Source organism: Colletotrichum truncatum (assembly GCF_014235925.2).
Source record: "Colletotrichum truncatum strain CMES1059 chromosome Unknown Contig_0008, whole genome shotgun sequence".
NCBI lineage: Eukaryota > Fungi > Ascomycota > Sordariomycetes > Glomerellales > Glomerellaceae > Colletotrichum > Colletotrichum truncatum.
The window spans coordinates 979,126-995,062 of record NW_027222405.1 but is presented as its reverse complement, the minus strand read 5'-3'; the positions used below and the strand labels follow the sequence as shown (position 1 = coordinate 995,062).

The window sequence follows — 15,937 nt, the reverse complement described above, 5'->3', positions numbered from 1 at the left end:
AAGCATCCGTCCCACTCTGTTCTGGACTCATCGGGCGGTCCCGGGCACGGAAGCGAGATGCATGTGATTGACCGGGAGGTGGGCAGTTTAGCGAATTGTTGAGCAACGGAGCTGGGATTAGAAGAAATGAGAGAGAAATGTATGGAAGCTAGTAAAGAAGGCAAACTTTCAGGCCCGTTGAGGATGGATATATGTTGCATATATATGTATGTATGTTTTGTATGGGTGGAATTGGCTCTAGAAGGCCTCTTTAAAGTCAATGCCATATGCAACCGGCTAAGGTACATTGCCACCTCCGTATCTGGCGTATCCGGCGCCGGCAGTGGCCGACGTGTCGCTTTTTTATCAGAATGGCAGTAATGGGGTATGTTAGTTAGGTTAGTTACTACATAGTCGCTGTAGAAATGGGGGGGAAAAATAATGGGGAAAAGTTTGGCCTCGGCTTTGGCTCGGCAATCTAAATTGCGATTCAGGTTTTCCTGGCTCGTCTTGTTGAGTCGTCGTCACCGCTTGTCGCTGACGGAGGAAGCACTTCTTAAACAGCGGTAAAGGTTTCTTCTGGGACGAGTATGGGCTTTGCTTTTGCAGGCCGAAGGGGAAAGGATTAGATGAAGCGAGATGTAGAATAGAAGAGAATGTGACACGAGCTGGGAAATGTTGAGCTGAGGCTTAGCTGGGCTACTTAGCTGGACTCGCCTCGTGCTCGATGAGGTATCGGGCCGAAGGTGTTTTTCTATGCTTGGATTTGGTTGCTGATAAGGACGAGCAAGCTTGTTTAGGGGGATGGGCGACCCTTACTTTTAGTTTTAGTTTTATTTTATTTCTTCCTATCTCTCTTGGTTCCCCCCCCCCCCCCCAGTTTGCAGAGAATCATCCGATGCTTCCCCTATCTCTAGAAGAGATAAATGCTATCTTTAAGACGGACCCGGCATGGCGCACGGAACATGACCGGAGGAACTCTTCACTTTTGTAGGTCGATTGTGCCCCCGGCTAACGGCTGTAATCGCTCCATTGTCTTGACACGTTGGTGCCGGGTTCTACTTGAATACCACGAATAAGAGGAGAGGATTCGTCACGAGAGGAGACGAGGGACGAGGGAGTAGATAACCGTTATCTATGACTGTGGAGTGTGCGGTTGACGGCGGCCTCTGGTTTTGGCATGATGACTGGTCAGACTGGCGTGGGCATTCCACTCTCATTTTCCCCGCTGCGTGCCGTGGGTACAGAGTACAATAGTGTATGTATCTTTCGCGGGGGGGAAGCTTGGTGATCTCGTTTGGGACTGGGCCGTTATGGATGACACGCGACCGTGAGTTGAAGTATGGTAGTGTATATGCCAGTCTTTTCCCCCAGCACAATCGGTAGAGGTGTGGTATGTTTGCATATGGTTTAGGCCCGGCTTCACCGAATCCTGGGCATAGCTTCCAGAGAGTTGAAATTTGACAGCGCTGATAAGATGCTGTCAGCCCAGCCCAGCCCCAGCCCCAGCTCAGTCTAGCTTAACCCCAAGTCAGATTGGAGAGGTGAGGAAACCAGGGGGCCTTGATAGTGTGCTTTCTTCCCCCCCGGACGAGGAACTGCTGGCTCCAAACACCCTTACATACCTGTCGTAATAAAGGCCTGCACACACTCACACACTCACACGTTCGCGCTACCGACTTCCTAGGCCGAAAGTGTTGATCGCCTCGCATAATGGTTTGTTACAGCACATGTTGCAGGCCGCCGCCGCGGGGTCGGTAGACGGGCTTGGGAGTGACATCACGGGGCTGGAAAAACAAGCCTTTTTTTCGCCTTACTGTGTGTTCCCTGTACTGATCCTGATCATACCACGTACTGCAAGGTATCATGAGAGCTGTGACGCCAGGTATGTGTGTGTGTGTGTGTGGGTGTGGGTGAGTATGTGTTATCAGCCCAGCTCTACCCGTTTTTACCACATCTACCCATAAGAAGGTATACACCATGCAATTGGCAGTCCAATCCGCATCTCGTTTGATATCTATCATCAAGTGACATCAACATGATTCAGGTCCCTCCCCTCCCCCGTTGCGCAAGCAGACAGACAGGCAGGCAAAAGCGACTGATACGCACGAACCACCATAACCCCATTATAAACCACATGCAGATCTACCCCCCTCGTACCCAAATGTGCCAATCTACCCCGGCCGAGATATAGCTGAACCGGTGGACTCCTCGGAAACCACAAACCGTCCAGTAACAACTGTTCCAGCGGTGGTCCCTGTATCCCTCCCCCTCAACAACCAGTGGGCTCCGTAGATACCGTAACCGCAGTCGAACGCACCGCGCTTGGCCATTCCCAGCATCAGCAAGCGGCGCCGCGGCCACCTGTCACTGGACAAAGCTGACCGGAAGCCAACCTTGGAATGTACGGAGCACCTCTCGGCGTTTCCACCTCTTCTTGTCTGCGGGGCGTGGGGGAGACGGAGTGAGAGAGGCATAGAGAGGCAGAGAGAGGAGACACTAACGTGTCGAACAGGGCCCCCTCCCCCTTCATCCCACTTCATCCCCCCTCTTGCTTCCCCCTCACAGACCCCCGATCTCGTTGCATTAGCACCATTACCAAGCTTGGGGGAAAGCGAACCTCTTCGTTTCTGTGTCATTGATTTGTGTACTATGGTGTGGTGACTCGGTCGACGCCGAACCGTCTTAGCTACCATGCTACTACGACTTTCTCCAAAAAAACTGCCGGCCGTACTAAAGAATGGCCTAGCCCCCTCCCTTCTCTCTCTCGTTCCCCAAAACTGCTTCGCGTGTAGTTGTCTGTGTTCTCTCCTTTTTTAACCTGTTTGTGTCTGTGGTTTTTTTCTAGTCCTTTAAACCCGGTGGTGTTTGCTTCCTCCCGCACGGCAAATCCCTTTATCGGACTTTTCCCCGACCACTCGAGCCCCCCTCCCGATCTTCTCAGGACCCGTATGGAGAGTAGACTCGACTTGAACCGCTTCTGCTCATCCCCGAATTGAGTCTTTCTCAACCCAACTCCAACGTTCGGTTACTCCAACAACTCGGTTTCTCTCACGTACGCAACTCCTCGATCGATCCGTGACAATGGAGACATCACACCCCCGCGTCTCCGCCGACCAGGCTCTCGCCCGCCTGGGCTACAAGGCAGAACTCCCTCGTAACCTCTCCATGCTGTCCATTCTCGGCCTCTCCTTCGCCATCATGGCCGTGCCCTTCGGCCTGAGCACGACAATGTACATCACCCTCACCAACGGCCAGGCCGTCACCGTCCTCTGGGGCTGGGTCCTCGTCTCCCTGATCTCGCTGTGCATCGCCGCCTCGCTGGCCGAGATCTGCGCCGTCTATCCCACCGCCGGAGGCGTCTACTACTGGTCCGCCATGCTGGCCCCGGCCGGCTGGGCGCCGCTCGTCAGTTTCGTCGACGGGTGGCTGACGTTGGTGGGCAACTGGACCGTCACTCTGAGCATCAACTTCAGTGGCGCTCAGTTGATTCTCAGCGCTATTAGCATCTTCAACGAGGACTTTGTGGCCAATGAGTGGCAGACCGTGTTGTGCTTCTGGGCCGTCATGTTGGTTTGCGCTGCTGTGAACGCGTTCGGGTCGAGGTATCTGGATTTGATCAACAAGGTGAGTTTCGAAGTGGCGTGACAGGTTGGTTATGAGAAGTGGTGCTGACGGTGGGGGGAGGGTTTAGATTTGCATTTACTGGACCAGCGCCGCCGTTTTGATCATTCTCGTTACCATTCTTGTCATGGCGCCTAGTAAGAGATCTGCCGAATTTGTCTTTTCGCATTATGATGCCTCTGAGAGTGGCTGGCCTTCCGCCTGGTCTTTCTTCGTTGGACTTCTCCAAGGTATGCTCCGATACTTGTATCTATCAGTGTGATAGCTTGAGGAAACTAACACGCCCAGCCGCGTACACCCTTACCGGCTACGGCATGGTCGCCGCAATGTGCGAAGAAGTCCAGAACCCCGAACGCGAAGTCCCCCGCGCTATCGTCCTCTCCGTCCTCGCCGCCGGCATCACCGGCGTCATCTACCTCATCCCCATCCTCTTCGTCTTCCCCGATGTTAAGATGCTCCTCGAGGTCGCCAACTCCCAGCCCATCGGCCTCCTCTTCAAGACCGTCACCGGCTCGGCCGCCGGCGGCTTCGGTCTCCTCTTCCTCATCCTGGGAATCCTCATGTTCGCCGGAATCGGCGCGCTGACCGCCGCGTCGCGATGCACATACGCCTTCGCCAGAGACGGCGCCATCCCGGGCTACAAGCTGTGGAGCAAGGTGAACAAGAAGCTCGACATGCCCCTCTGGGCCCTGTTCCTCTCCACCGCCGTGGACTGCGTCCTCGGCTGCATCTACTTCGGCTCCAGCGCCGCCTTCAACTCCTTCACCGGCGTCGCCACGATCTGCCTGTCGACGAGCTACGGCGTCCCCGTGCTGGTGAACCTCATCCAGCGCCGCCGCGCCGTCGCGAACTCGCCCTACCCGCTCGGCAAGTTCGGCATGCTCATCAACTGCATCTGCATCGTCTGGATCTGCTTCGCCGTCGTCATCTTCTGCATGCCCGTCAGTCTGCCCGTCGACGCGTCGTCGATGAATTACGCTTCTGTCGTGTTTGCGGGCTTCGCGTTCATCGCGATTGCGTGGTACTTTGCCTACGCGAGGAAGAACTTCCACGGCCCGCCCGTCGCCAAGGAGGAGTTTCAGCCTGGTGAGGATGGCGTTATGGAGGGCAAGGTGCCTGGGCCTGTGGATAGTGAGACTACCGGGAGCACGGAGAAGAAGTGAGCATGTGTTTTGTGTGTGCGTGTGTGTGTGTGATTATGGAGGTGGCCAATTGTTGTATTGTCTTGGAAATGTGATACCACTTTTGTATGTTTTGTAATGATATTTTGAATTGTTATGCAATTCGTTGATGGTTTGTTGCGCTCACATGTATGCATGAACATGCGTTCTAGGTGTCAAGATATGTTGTAGAGTGCAAGGCCGAATGAAACTTTAAAGTGTGATGTTTTGACAATCTTGGGGCTTCTTGGCCTGAATATTTTTCAGGGTTAGATGAATTTCTGGCACCTGAGACCCCAACTCTTTAAAGCTACTACAGAATTCTCGTCATCCGTTGTGTCTAGTTCAACAAGTCGCCTGTCAATACTGCCACCGTTGATACCACTAACCCAGGTCATACGCATGAAGCAGCGTGCTGAGTTGCCCCGAAACTATTCTCTTCTCTAATGACTTAAATCGGAGGTACTGTCTTTGGCGAAAACCCGATCATACAAAGCGTACCAGACTCAGTGATCCAGCTAACAAATGTATCTCCTACAGCCACAAGGGGATATTCCGAGCGTCGGTATCGCCCGACACTCAACTCGGCAGGTAGTAAAATGGTGTTAGCTCCGTTCCAAGTAATCCAACATCTTTCTTTATCAAATCCATACCCGCTCCAGCTCAAATTTTGGCACTTGCTGGATATGTCTTTAGAAGCCGAACGACCTGATGCAGAGCTGCTAGGCTGGTGGTTCCTTTGCTGCGGGATGTTTTGTTTTCCGATCTTAAGTTTTCCAAATCTTGTATAGAGAAACGAGAGTTCTCGGGAGAATGAAATCACAGGCACCGAGAATGGTACTCGCGATCTGTAGATGCACTGTCCTGTGGAAACGAACCATATTTCCACAGAACCGCCGCCTACGGTCGCTATCGCTAGTTTCCTCGAATCAGAAGAGAACTCCATCGCCGAAGGATATGTTGTATCGTTAGAAAGACGTTTGTGATGAAAGACTTTTCTTCTAACTCGGGACCAAATCGATCTAGAATAGGTAGACGACCCTTCACTGATTTCGAACGAAGCTATGTGCATTGAGTCGGGAGAAATGGCTAGGGCGGAGAAACCGCAAGTCGATGACTTCAAGCAGGCAAGCTCATTTGTTTCGATTGATAATACCTTTATCCTTTTCCATGGCAGGCCTAGTTCTGGATCCTTGTCGACGTAAACTACCGTATTGCAATCCGCTGATATGGCGAAAGGACCGTCCCGAAAACATGAATCCCGAAACATTCTTCGCCCACTTACCGTCCAAAGGCTGAAGTCGTCTTGGGAGCATACAGCAATGAATTTTGAATCCGCGGAAAAGGTGGCGGAAAAGTCTGCGTTGTATGTCTTGCGTCTTAGCTTTTCCCATTCCCTAATCGACAGAGGGTCGTATGAGAAAGGATCACGAACTCCAGACATTGTCCAAATATGGCAGTGCCCGTCAAAATTTAAGGTAAATATATGTCTCATGTTCGGAGACACTGCAATTTTTTCCGGCCTTTGAAAATCTTGGAGCACACTAACGAGTTTCCCTGTCACCAAAGACCATAACCTGATCTTGTTGTCCACGTGTGTTGACACCAATACTTGTTCCTCCTTCAACGTCTGAACAGAGCAATCAAATGCATTTGCAAGTTGAGGAACTTCGTTGGCTTCGTCTTCAGATATAACAGGAAGCTGGTCAAAGATAGCAAGAGACCAGACATGTATGCTATGACCTGCAATATATACCAAGGAATATCCGTCTTGTGAAAAGACCAAGGACGAACCTGGTGGACTTTTTTTTTCGTAGATCGGTATCTGGTCGATGTCAGGCTCAGACCCTGCATAAGAGGCGTTTTTCGCGCGAAAGGCCCAATCCGAATCGTCGAACGAGTTTGGGGCATTTGATGCAATTTTGAATGTCTGATAATGTCTCCCAGTTTCTAGAGACCACACGGAGATGAATGTTGGCTCTCCAGGGGGCTGTGCAAATGCTACTAGCTTGGCATCGCAGGATATAGCCGTCTGCCCTTGGGCAAATTTCCCAGAAGTACATATGAACCTCTGCTGCCCCGTCTCCAAGTTCAGTATCTGAACCTTTCCATCAGGGTTCGCCATTGCTAGGATATTTTCGAAGAGCAACAACGGGCATACAACGTCCATATCGCTCTTTAGCTTTCGTATGCATTGGCCCGTGTCCACAGACCAAATGCAGCAGTGTCGCCCGAATGATCCTGCTACTGATCTGGATTCTGAGGAAAAGCTCACAAACCCTGCGGTCAGTGTCGACTCATTGTCTTCACTACAAGACATGGACCGAATGATCCTGCCTGTGTTTATATCCCATATATCTACAGTTGTATCAGCATGCGCTGACGCAATCATTGTAGAATCCTGGGATATGTCAATGTGTAAAAAATACTTGGGCCATGTTTCTCGTGTTGCCGCCCATACAATCTTACCCGTACTCGCGTTGTGGACCTCTATAGTGTACCGGGAAACTGACACAATACTTGCAAGGTCTCTTGAAATTTTGATTGAAAATATCCTCTCCCACCACCTGGCCTTACACCTGGCCTTACACCTGGCCTTACACCTGGCCTTACCTATACTTTTATTCAGCCCGGTGGATGTCTCCCATACTTCACGGTGCCCATCTTTAAAGCCTCCAGCTATCAGGCTCATATCTGAAGAGATACCCACAGACGTGAGTGGAGCCCAGTGAGTCGATCGACATATGCGTACTAAAGGAGACCAGCACGGGTTGTGTGGCTGCTGGAAAGCTATAGAGATTGGCGCGCTGCCAATGAACCTTTTCCTGATGATGCTTTTGCTAGGAGAAAACATCAATGCCCCCCAATACACGTGAAGAGGGATATCCATGAAGATTGGGTGATGATGTGGAACGAAGCTCATCACATCCACGAGGAAATCATGAAGGTTATGCTGGTTAGACAGCTAATAATCATTAGTGACTGCGGGCTGACGTGTATTATTTATGTTTCATTCAAACTTTGAATGGATCCAAAATTTACTTACTTTTGTCAGTTTCAACAATTTGCGAGGCATGTCAATCGCTCTTGTAGTCTCCCCTAGAATGCTGAGAGCCTCCAACCAGTGGAGGAGGTGACTTTGAAGAAATTGATGAACCTTATCATCGTCTTTAAGAGACATTCCGGCCTGTTCTACGTGGTGAACCCAGTGAAGACAAGAGTATTTTACATGAGGCGGAAATTGCACCTCTATTGTCTGTTTGTCTAAGCGTGATCGTTTATCGCCTGGATGCAAGGAGCACATATTGTATCGCAAGGCCTCTGTTGTCGAAAGCAAGCGCAAGCATCCTAGTGCAATTCGTCGGTGTGTATCCTTGTAGTTCATCTTGAAGTCTCCTGCTGCTGGACTAAGGAGGAAATCACGAAAAGAGAGGTGGAAGAGCCTGACAGGTGAACCGGGGTCGACGGGAATATCAAGCACTGAACTTAAGAGATTTGACATGCGATCAACCTTTTCCGCGTCCATGTTTATCAAGGTGGCGATTGAGTTGCTTGGTAATGAAACTTCGAGAAGGATGATTGTACCAACGATTCTTCGAAAATTTCCCAGTAGGCGGTCTCTCTCTAGTCCAGTTCTGTTGGCTTTGAATTGCAACAGGGCGGGTAGATAGGTGGCGCTGAGTTTGTCATTGACGCCACTCATTCTCGCCGCTTGGAGAAATGTTGTTAGTTGTTCATCAGGGCTGCTAAAATGGTGATCCTGGATGAAACGAGAAGCAGTTGCAGCAAAGATGAATAGCGGGACTGCGGTCTGGACTAGAATCTCCAGTTTCTCATCCTCAGGCCAACTCGCGGTAAGTTGTTGAGAAGGACGGTCTAGGTGGCTGTTGTTCCATTTATCTTTTATCATTGCTAACTCATCCCTGAGGAAGACTCTGATGTCGTGAAATATTGTTTCTTGTGCCACTTGATGCAGCCTGATCTCTCGATGCAATTTGCTGATGTGATTGAAAGCATGGCGGACAGCAATCTCTGGTCTACTTGTGACGAAGACCTTGATCTTATATTTTTCGGATTTGGCCAATGTAGAAAGCAAGGGAACAAAAGTGTCGATATCCTTTTCAGCCGAGCATTCATCTAATGCGTCCAGAACAAGTACTGACGTTGTCATCTCTTGAAATTTGTCTTCGATTTCCTTGAGGGGGCTGAGAATAAGTGTGCGAAACTGTTCCATCATGCTCTTCGAGCAGATATTGTCTGTCTTTTTCATGGCATTCACCACGAATGGTAGCATTACTGGACGATGCCGAACGAGTTGCCGTGCGATTGTGCTAAAGAGAAGGGATGCTCGGCTTCGATCAAACTCTCCTCTTTTGAAGAAGAACGAGCCTCCAAGCTGTTTCTTGTCATCCAAACTCTTAGCAATTGTCCGAGCGATCGTGGATTTTCCAGTGCCAGCCATTCCGCTCAGCCAGTAAATCCGTCGGTCGGTCGAGTCCTGGGCCCAGAGGAGGATCTCTTTAAGGAGCTCTACCCTGGTTTCTGGATGACAATTAGGCTCATGCTGATTTTGATGAGCGTCATACTCAGTGCCTTCAGCAATTGATAATTCGTTGATTTTGCTCAAGTCGATATGGTCTCTTATCTCATTAACTTGCTGATTCATGCTTTCGACTGCGTAAGTTAGAGACATGTATTGCTATTTAGAGGCTCAATCTACGAGAGTATACTTACGAATGCGATCGATTTCTGTAGCTTTTTTCTCATTCTCTAGTCTGGTTCGATGTATCTTGCACACTAAAGCTTTTGCGTATGCAGCTGCCGTCATTGCTGCGTATCCTTGCCAGTCATCATTTTTGTGCGAGTCTGAATAGTCACAGATTCCTCGGATGACGAGACATGGGAAGTGGTTCATTAGCCCGGCAGCCTCCATTTCGAAGCACAGAACCTTTTTATCTGATGCAAACTTGTCTCGAATAACTGCATCCTTCATCAGGTTATTGGCGGACGCAATCAATCCATAGTGGATGGCTGGATTGTCGTCATCTTCAGAACGCTTCAATCGTGGAACCAACTGTTCTGGGCTTGCTTTCGCCGGCGAACCGCTTGCATCAAAGATAACATGGCTATGAAACAGCCTGTCCTTTAAGGGAGAAGGTCGGCTATATTTTCTCCTTAACCGTGTCTTGTTTGCGAGAGCAGCATCGATAATATGGTCAAAATTGGTTCCATTCTGTTCAAATTCGGCCCTCAATCCGCTCACAGCTGCTAGAAGAACCGCAGGCGGCTTATTAAGGTAGCCAGTCAATGTAAATTCTTGACTTTGGATTGACTTGCCGAAATCGTACTGCAGGACACCGCCTTCACCGTTGCGAGGAGAGCTGACTACGACATCGCCTAGACGAATGTCATTCTGGGGAGTCGGCGCACCACCGCAAACGCCAACCAGAAGACCAATGCGGACGTTGGGGAAGGAGTGTAGCAAATCTCGTGCGACTGCGGCCGCGGAGGAGAGACCGTATTCACCGTCAGGTAATACTGCAACGACGATGTTGTGTTTGCCCATTCGGCCAAGCGTGTAGTTGTTGTTATCATGGGCAGATATGGCTACAGGCGGTTCGTGGGTTTCGTCGAGGAAGACTTGCGCCGCGACATATTCCACGGTGAGAGCACATATCCAACCGATGGTGTACTTGGATGGATCCGACATGCTGGAGATTCGATCTCAGAAGAAACTTCCTCATTCCGAGTCTTAGGGTGATCGAAGCTGAGTGCAGTTGGAAGGAAGGACTGTCAACGCCTCGGGCGATCGAGGTGCGTTCGAGGGAAAGACGAGAAGTAGAGAAAGAGGGGCAAGTTTAATGACGCGCGAGGCACTCCGAGCCTTACATGATAAGCGCTCAGCTGACATGCACGTTTGGGGCGAGCTGATGCTCTCTTCCGCAGAACCATTTCTATTGGGCATCAGGTCGCATTCCGATGCAATAATCACTGATTGGCTGCCTTGTGGTTTGGCTACCGGTACACCGAATTTCGTTTTGTCATATCCAATAGACAGAAGAGATATTGGTGCCAACGGGACGATTACTGTCACAAAGGGCTTCCTTTCGTTCTCCTTTTGGAGATGTGTAAAGAATCAAACAAATATTGAATGGTCGGCGAGAGAACAGCTGCAGCAAAGTAAGTGATAACGTAAGGATAGTGGGAAGCTCCTTAGGCTGGCGAGAACTTGGCAGGCCGGCAAGCGGTGCTGGGCATGAGATTCCAACAGCCTGGTAAGGGACTGGGCAGGAAAACTTCCATTAATACAGTTTCTGACGAAAGGGCCAATGGCCGCTGTGCTTGGTTTGTACTTAGACAGGAGGGAGTGGTTTAATAAGGGGTGGACTGTAAGTAATCTCAGAAACTTGTCATTGCAGAGTGATATATCCCGAGCTGTAGTTCCTATGGTTCATGCTGTATCACGTACTTTACGCTGCATCAAGCCGATGGAGCTATTCAATGAAATCAGACATTGGCGTTATTCAAGCAAACTACAAGTCTCAAAACTTCAAACTTTATGAGCCGTAATAATGCTCACTGGGAGGACACTTCACGAGGATAATTTAAAAATCAATGTAACAATGAATTCTATAACTTCACCGGGCTGTTGTTTGCACAGAGTGCCTGGGATCACCTTTGAGGTATGTGCTTGAATCATCACCGCCGGAAGTTGTGTTGTGGGCAGTAGCCCAGCCTGGTCCAGGCATATCCCAAGAAGCAGCACAGTCTAACCCTCTTCACATGGAAACGCAAAAGCTTGTCTCCTCTTTTGACTGCTGCCGTGGCAGGAGTTTTGGTCAAGCTTATTCGGGTGTATGGATGGTGCTAATTCTTCTGTTGAAGGTTCGATGCATCCATAGTTCAAAGCACTTGGTCTCTTTAGCCATACATTGCCACTCGCGCACACCGATCTACCAAGTTATCAGTGAAGTTAAAACTTGGCTCCACCATTTGCTATGAACAGCGACCTGAAGAGTAGAATGTACAAAAATCTCAAAAGAGTATAAAAACCACAAGCAGCACTCGCATTTGCAAAAAGATGACCCCCTCAGATGCTTGATATTATCAAGAATGAGATAGCCAGCAGCCGCCGGTTCGATTCTCTTCATCGGGGCCACATACTGTGTTGATGAATTCCCAAGAAATCATTACTTCTAAGAGAAGTTTCGGGGTTCAAATGGAATGAATTGGTTACGTCGGTGCCGTTGAAAAGGGGGAGAAGGCCATCTGGATCCTTCTGTTGCGATATTTCGAGGAAGCGTGGGTGATTCCACTCCTTAGAACAAACAGAAGGGCCGGGGTCAGCGCCTCCCCTTGGATACGGTACATAGATATTTGCCTTCAGACGCCATCGCATCTTCCAAACTCCATGCCGGCTTCAGAAAACGATGATGAATAATATGTTTTGTGGGCGGCACCCTTCGGGGTTGCGTTAGACTCCGGACCGAAACTCTGAGTTTTCAATAATTAAATGTTTGGGATGTCACTTTCCCGCTTCCTGGTCGGGTACTTATGCATTAGCTTTTGAACTTAGAATTTTCCATCATTTAATTAAAAATTATCCGTTTGCAATCAGTGAGTGATATTAGACTACTTACCTAGGGCAAGGCGCCCAAAAAAGGCTTGGGCTATGTGGTTCGCCCCTAAGTACACACGTTCGGACGAGATATGAGGACGTCTGATAGAAGTAGTGGTCCTATCAGGTGTGCGTCAGAAGTTTCAGTTTGATGATGAGATATGGCTAAAGCAGATTCCTTGCTTGGACAATGTGCCCTTATCTTGGTCATCCTATTGTCTTTGGTAGCCTTCTAACATATTCTGGTTGTTGCGACAATATCACCCTTTATCATTCAACCCCAGCACCCGCGGCACCTTGGGGCCGTAATCTTCAAGTACATCATCTCCTGCGTAAAATGCAACGCATCGTTGTTCTTATAGTATTTCTAGCGATAGTAAGTTTGAAGTCAATCAGACATTGTTCAGATCAACTACTTTAAAGATATTTCAGTAAAAATACTTCTTACTTAGTATAATTAAAAACTGGTTATTAAAAGGCTTCCATAAATGATTTTTCCAGAGCGCGTTGAGATCAATAGTGACATTATGAGTGTTTTCGCTGTTAGAGGCGTCTGCTTTTCACCATGCTGCGTTACTGCTCCACCGGTGCTCTCTGCCAGTCAACTTTCTTCTATTGATAATGCCCTGTTGGCACCGCTCTCCTTGAGTAGGTCTCAGCCGCGTTGCTTTACCATATCTCTCCCCTGGCTGTGTACGAAAACGGTTTTTATTGGCTACCTGGCGCTGAGCTTCCAATTGACTTGTCGATGTATCAAGTAACCAATAGTAGGGTAACTGTAAGCGCCCAGGTAGTGACTCCGCCACATCAGGCTGGCAAAAGTAGGCTGCCATTGACAGCTACTATTTCTTGGTTACAAACCCCTTCGATAGCACCCCCCGTCAGGGTTTCCTGCTGGCGCTTGACATCAAAGTCTTTAAAAGAATCGAGCTGAAGCTTTTCTCGCCTTGCCTGCCTTCCACTTCCACATTATTGCCTCATTAACGACCCGATATTTGCGGCACAAGCCTCCCATCAAAAACGAGCCGGCTTAAGACCAGTGCAACGATCGACAACAACCCCCGAACAGCAACCATGGCTGATATCGATAAATACACAGTTGGCTGGATATCTAACATTAGGCTAGAGTACGTTGCTGCTACAGCCTTTCTGGACCGTATAGAAAACCTCGAGCCGGTGAATAACTTAGAGTATACTTGTGGCAAGATTGGAAATCACAACGTCGTCATCGCTTGTATACCAACTGGGGAGCTTGGGGTGGCGGGCTCGGCTATAGTTGCAACAAACTTAAAGAACATCTTTCGCAACATCAAGTTCATACTGATGGTCGGCATAGCTGGAGGAGCGCCAAGTCTTGTTCACGATATTCGTTTGGGCGACGTTGTGGTTGGTTCCCGGGGGAGCAGTGGCAAACCAGGCGGTGTTTTCCAATATGACAAGGGCAAAAGTATACAAAACCAGCCATTCTATTCGACTGGACGCGTAAAAGAGCCACCAGCGTTTCTGCAGCTCGCTGTGGATAGACTCAAAGACAGATACGAACGAGATGGACATCAGCTACAAGAATCCATCGAAGAAGTGTTGACAAGATTCCCAAAGCTCAGACAAAGATACCAGAAGCAATCAGATGATGATTTTCTGTTCAGATCAGATATCATTCATGACGACAACTCACAAAATTCCAACTGTTCTTGGTGCCCTGCCGACCCCACCAATTTGATTCTCCGACTAAGGCGAGATGAAAACACAGACGACCCTTCTGTACATCACGGTATAATAGCCTCAGCAAGCCAGGTGGTCAAAGATGGACATCTCAGGGACAAGCTTGCCTCTCAAAAAGACGTCTTGTGTTTTGACATTGGATCTGCTGGTGTGATGGGTTATTTACCGTGCTTGGTCATCCGTGGTATATGCGATTACTCGGATTCCCATCCCCGGCGCCTTTGGTACGGCTACGCAGCAATGACCTCAACAGCCTATGCAAAAGACCTTCTCAGTTGTATACCTCAACAAGATTTCGAGCTCAAGGGTAGTAACGCAACAACGCTGCTACAAAGCTCCGGAGTCGCCTCGACTGGTATCTCAAGGTACGTCATGGCATTTCCGGGCGGCTTGAAGTCTCGAGTTGTGTTTTCAGCATCCAAAACCTAAGATTCATGCTGACAATTAACATTCGCAGAAATTCCACGATAGACCTCCGACAGAGAAACCATTTAGGGAACGCGTACGAGCTTCACTCTAACTCATTAAACATCCCGAAACCCCCTTCTAGCCAAGATACTCAATCTTGGAACGGCTCGGCTCGCAATTCCGTGTATGAAGTTCCACTAACAGTCGGAAATGGTGAACAGAATATACTAGCGCCTAGCGCAGATTTGGATCTAGCCGCAGTTGCAGTTGCTTACGCGAAGCCCCATCAACAAAATAGTGTTCTTTCTCATCTACGGGGATATACTTTCCATCAGACAACATTGGTAGTAATGTTCGCGGTATTCTTCGCGCTCGGCGGGGCCATGATCGCCATGGCGTTGTCCCAAGTTCGAGAGCCTATATGCAATCCGCAACCTCGAACACTCCGTTCAGATGATGGCTTCTGGGTACTTCTGTGTCAGGTTTTCTTACACATACTCTCCATGTACTGCACCATATATGCTGTCATGCAAAACAACGAGGTCAAGGCGTCCATCGCCAACTTCTGGTTTCGGTCATCATTGGTCGTTAGTTCTTCGGCAACTACTGCGTCAGTCTTTGTCTATGGATGGAGCTGGCAAGCCAGTGCCGCTTTAAGTTTTATTTCTGCTTTTTCCCAGCTAATTCCTGCGGGACAGTTGGCGGCAAGTCTGGGCTCAGATGACCTGAAGAAAAAGCTGCGAAAACGTGCGACACTTAATCTAGAGGAAGGCCACACTGACTAGTGCGGGACGGTTGACTCTGTTGTATTGACTGCATGCGTCTGTATGTATATGTGTATAAATACCACATGTTCTTCACAGCGGTGAAGGGAATGGTCCTGGCCATCCCGCCTTCCTATCATTCGTGTAAAGTGAGCTCAACTTGGCCGAGCCGCACACAGCTTCCAAGAGTCATGCATGTATTCACTGTGCAAGCCATACCAGTAGCCCTAACATCTAACGGCAAGACTTGTCCTCCACTTCTTGTCCTTAAGCTTCGTATGTTATCTTTCTTGGAAGTCCGGGATATTTTCGCATGCTACGCTGTCCCTTAAAGTCAAGTTTCAAAAAAGCCTCAAGGAAGTCCAATCATCCTGGAAAAATAATGAGCGGTTCTGACCTTTTCATACATTTTGTTTTTTGCTTAAGGTGTCAGTTTTAGTTCCTTGCTCCGTCGAGAGATTGTGCATAGGCTTCTGAGGTAAGAAGCCCGACGCTTTCTGACTAGGCGCGCGTTGCGCTCTGAAAGCAGCCATTTCAAAAGGGGAAAGAAAATAAACAAATTTGTCTACAAGGTTGTAAGTTGGTATTTAGGTCTTGATCGGTATTGGAATGAATGGCATTTCAATGTAGTATACCTGACCTAAACAGGCGGGAGTCTCTAA

The 15,937-nt window shown here is 49.0% G+C and overlaps 3 protein-coding genes across 3 annotated transcripts; 2 read left to right on the top strand and 1 right to left on the bottom strand.

Moving 5' to 3' along the window:
- Positions 1–3,063: 3,063 nt before the first annotated feature.
- Positions 3,064–4,766, top strand: CTRU02_211764 (amino acid permease; the record flags this gene model as incomplete). The annotated part of the gene is made up of 3 exons (XM_070205712.1): positions 3,064–3,606; positions 3,674–3,833; positions 3,892–4,766. 3 exons carry the CDS (start codon positions 3,064–3,066, stop codon positions 4,764–4,766), a joined length of 1,578 nt encoding a protein of 525 aa, XP_070060525.1.
- A 448-nt stretch (positions 4,767–5,214) lies between these two features.
- Positions 5,215–10,473, bottom strand: CTRU02_211763 (pfs domain-containing protein; the record flags this gene model as incomplete). The annotated part of the gene is made up of 3 exons (XM_036732953.1): positions 5,215–7,725; positions 7,810–9,437; positions 9,498–10,473. 3 exons carry the CDS (start codon positions 10,471–10,473, stop codon positions 5,215–5,217), a joined length of 5,115 nt encoding a protein of 1,704 aa, XP_036575290.1.
- Positions 10,474–13,455: 2,982 nt separating this feature from the next.
- Positions 13,456–15,296, top strand: CTRU02_211762 (WD repeat-containing protein; the record flags this gene model as incomplete). The annotated part of the gene is made up of 2 exons (XM_070205711.1): positions 13,456–14,468; positions 14,561–15,296. The coding sequence occupies 2 exons, from the start codon at positions 13,456–13,458 to the stop codon at positions 15,294–15,296; spliced, it is 1,749 nt and encodes a 582-aa protein (XP_070060524.1).
- Between the last annotated feature and the right edge of the window lie 641 nt (positions 15,297–15,937).